The 2,587-nt window shown below is 41.3% G+C and overlaps 1 protein-coding gene across 1 annotated transcript; it reads left to right on the top strand.

Annotated features, from left to right (window-relative positions):
* The first annotated feature begins 269 nt into the window (after positions 1-269).
* LOC111021708 (uncharacterized) lies at positions 270-2,008 on the top strand. Its single transcript, XM_088120195.1, has 2 exons — positions 270-1,579; positions 1,701-2,008. The coding sequence occupies exon 1, from the start codon at positions 311-313 to the stop codon at positions 1,556-1,558; it is 1,248 nt and encodes a 415-aa protein (XP_087976321.1). The 5' UTR covers positions 270-310; the 3' UTR covers positions 1,559-1,579; positions 1,701-2,008.
* Positions 2,009-2,587: the final 579 nt, after the last annotated feature.

The raw sequence follows: 2,587 nt of genomic DNA on the forward strand, positions 1-2,587 counted from the left end.
CAATAATTGCTTAATTAGTTAATCAATTAAATTTTGGGTGTTTGTGTCCTGTGATCTCTCTCTCACTTCACTTGTCCAAAACATTGATGACAGCCCATTTTGGATTTTTTTCTTTTTTCTTTTCTTTTGGGTCTGTCTTCTTTTGACTATTCAAAATTGGATCCTACTTTTTTTTTTTTTTATCTTTTTATTTGGGATTAAAAAAGTGAATCTTTACCATAATTTATGAGTGTTGAAATGGTAAAATTTTGAAGCTATAAAAGGGGAAGTTTAGGCTGTGGTTAAGGGCTCAGAACCAAAACCAAAACATATGGGAAAAAGAGGTTCTTCAATGGCCTCTCTGGGCTTTGCCGTTTTGGCAGTGCTTTTTTCCCTATCTTTGCCTTCTCAGGCCAACGAATATCTCTATTCTTCCCCTCCTCCCCCGACACCGGTCTATCACTACAAGTCCCCGCCACCGCCCCCTCCCTACAAGAAGCCTTACCACCCGCCTTACCACTACAAATCTCCCCCACCACCGCCTCCTGTGTACAAGTACAAGTCTCCTCCACCACCTCCGCCGTATAAAAAACCATACCACCCACCCACGCCTGTCTATAAGTACAAGTCTCCACCCCCGCCGCCGCCAGTTTACAAATACAAGTCACCTCCTCCGCCACCTCCGTACAAAAAGCCTTACCATCCACCTACACCCATTTACAAGTACAAGTCTCCACCGCCACCGATTTACAAATACAAGTCACCCCCTCCACCACCTCCGTACAAGAAGCCGTACCACCCGCCTACACCGATTTACAAGTACAAGTCTCCACCACCACCAGTCTACAAATACAAGTCTCCACCTCCACCAACACCGTACAAGAAGCCATACCACCCACCTACACCAGTTTATAAGTACAAATCTCCACCACCACCCTATAAGAAGCCATACCACCCACCCACACCGATTTACAAGTACAAGTCTCCACCACCACCGGTGTATAAATACAAGTCTCCACCCCCACCACCTCCCTACAAGAAGCCATACCACCCGCCCACACCGGTTTACAAGTACAAGTCTCCACCTCCACCACCACCGTACAAGAAGCCATACCACCCGCCTACCCCGATTTACAAGTACAAGTCTCCACCACCACCAGTCTACAAATACAAGTCACCTCCTCCGCCACCACCTTACAAAAAGCCATACCACCCACCTACACCAATTTACAAGTACAAATCTCCACCCCCACCCGTTTACAAATACAAATCTCCACCTCCGCCACCACCCTACAAAAAGCCGTACCACCCGCCAACACCCATCTACAAGTATAAGTCTCCTCCTCCGCCGCCACCAGTCTACAAGTACAAGTCACCTCCACCGCCACCACCCTACAAGAAACCCTACCACCCACCATATCACTACAAGTCCCCGCCGCCACCACCACCCATTAGACCCTACCACCCGCCTCCAACCCCCGTAAAGCCCTACCACCCACCTCCCGTCTACCACTACAAGTCTCCGCCACCACCGCCACCCGTCTACATCTACGCGTCTCCTCCCCCTCCTCACTACTAGAGTACACTAAGCCTTTCCAAGGTACCTTAATTTAACATAAAGTCTAAACTCTCAATGCATCACTATAATCAAATAATTAACTTTGTTCTCATTTAATTACTTTTCTAAGCATCATTAAAGCGAATCTTTATTGTCATTGTAGGAAGCAAAAAGTGGACGTCAGAAAATAAATGGCACGTTGATAAGAGGATTATGATTTGGAACAGGGAAGCCTTGTTGCTGCTGCAGTGTGATGAGTGTTGGAACTTTTTTTCTGTTGTTTAATGTTTAGGATTTGTCGTTTTTTCACTTCCCAAAATTGTGTCTATTTATTACTTATTAATTAGTTGTAATGCACTTACTGTAGCAGTCCACATCCAAAACTATATATTATAAAAATCTCTGCTTTGTAAAATCAAATCAATTTCTGTATTTGTATAATGTAATGCTGCTGCTTCCTTTCTCCAACAAGCCCTTGGTTGTTGCAAAGTTTGCTCATTTCCCCATAACAAAAAAAAAAAATTCTGTTTTTACTCTTCTTCTGTGGGCCCACCATTCTCTTTGGATTCTCTTTTGATTTTTCCTCAATTATTTACTTCCCTTCTCACTCCTCCCCTATTAATAACCTTTTTTTCCGACGTGTCGACATTTTCATTGCATGACATGGAATGGATCGATATTTCTATAGCGTCGAAAAAAAGTTGAAAAAATATTAATGGAATATTATTGATGATGGACATAATATTAATATAAATAATCTTTTTTACTTATTTTAAAATGGTGAATTTCCTTATTTGTTAGTTTAAATATATGGTATGAATTCTTGGACGTTTTTATCAGAATCCACATTGAAAACTTTTCTAGGTAGAAGTTAAAAATTTTTTGGTTATCTTTTATTCTCAATTAAATTATAAGTTTGATCCTAAAATTTTTGAAATGGTTTCTTATATGAATTTTAAGAGTGTTTGAGGTTTCCAAACTTCTAACTTTTGTTTAATAGGTTTTTCAGTGGATTTTGCATTTGTGTCTAATAGATCTGAAAAATTTTCA

The sequence above is a fragment of the Momordica charantia genome (assembly GCF_013281855.1).
Source record: "Momordica charantia cultivar OHB3-1 chromosome 11 unlocalized genomic scaffold, Mcharantia_2.0 BLBB01000011.1, whole genome shotgun sequence".
NCBI classification, from domain to species: Eukaryota; Viridiplantae; Streptophyta; class Magnoliopsida; order Cucurbitales; family Cucurbitaceae; genus Momordica; species Momordica charantia.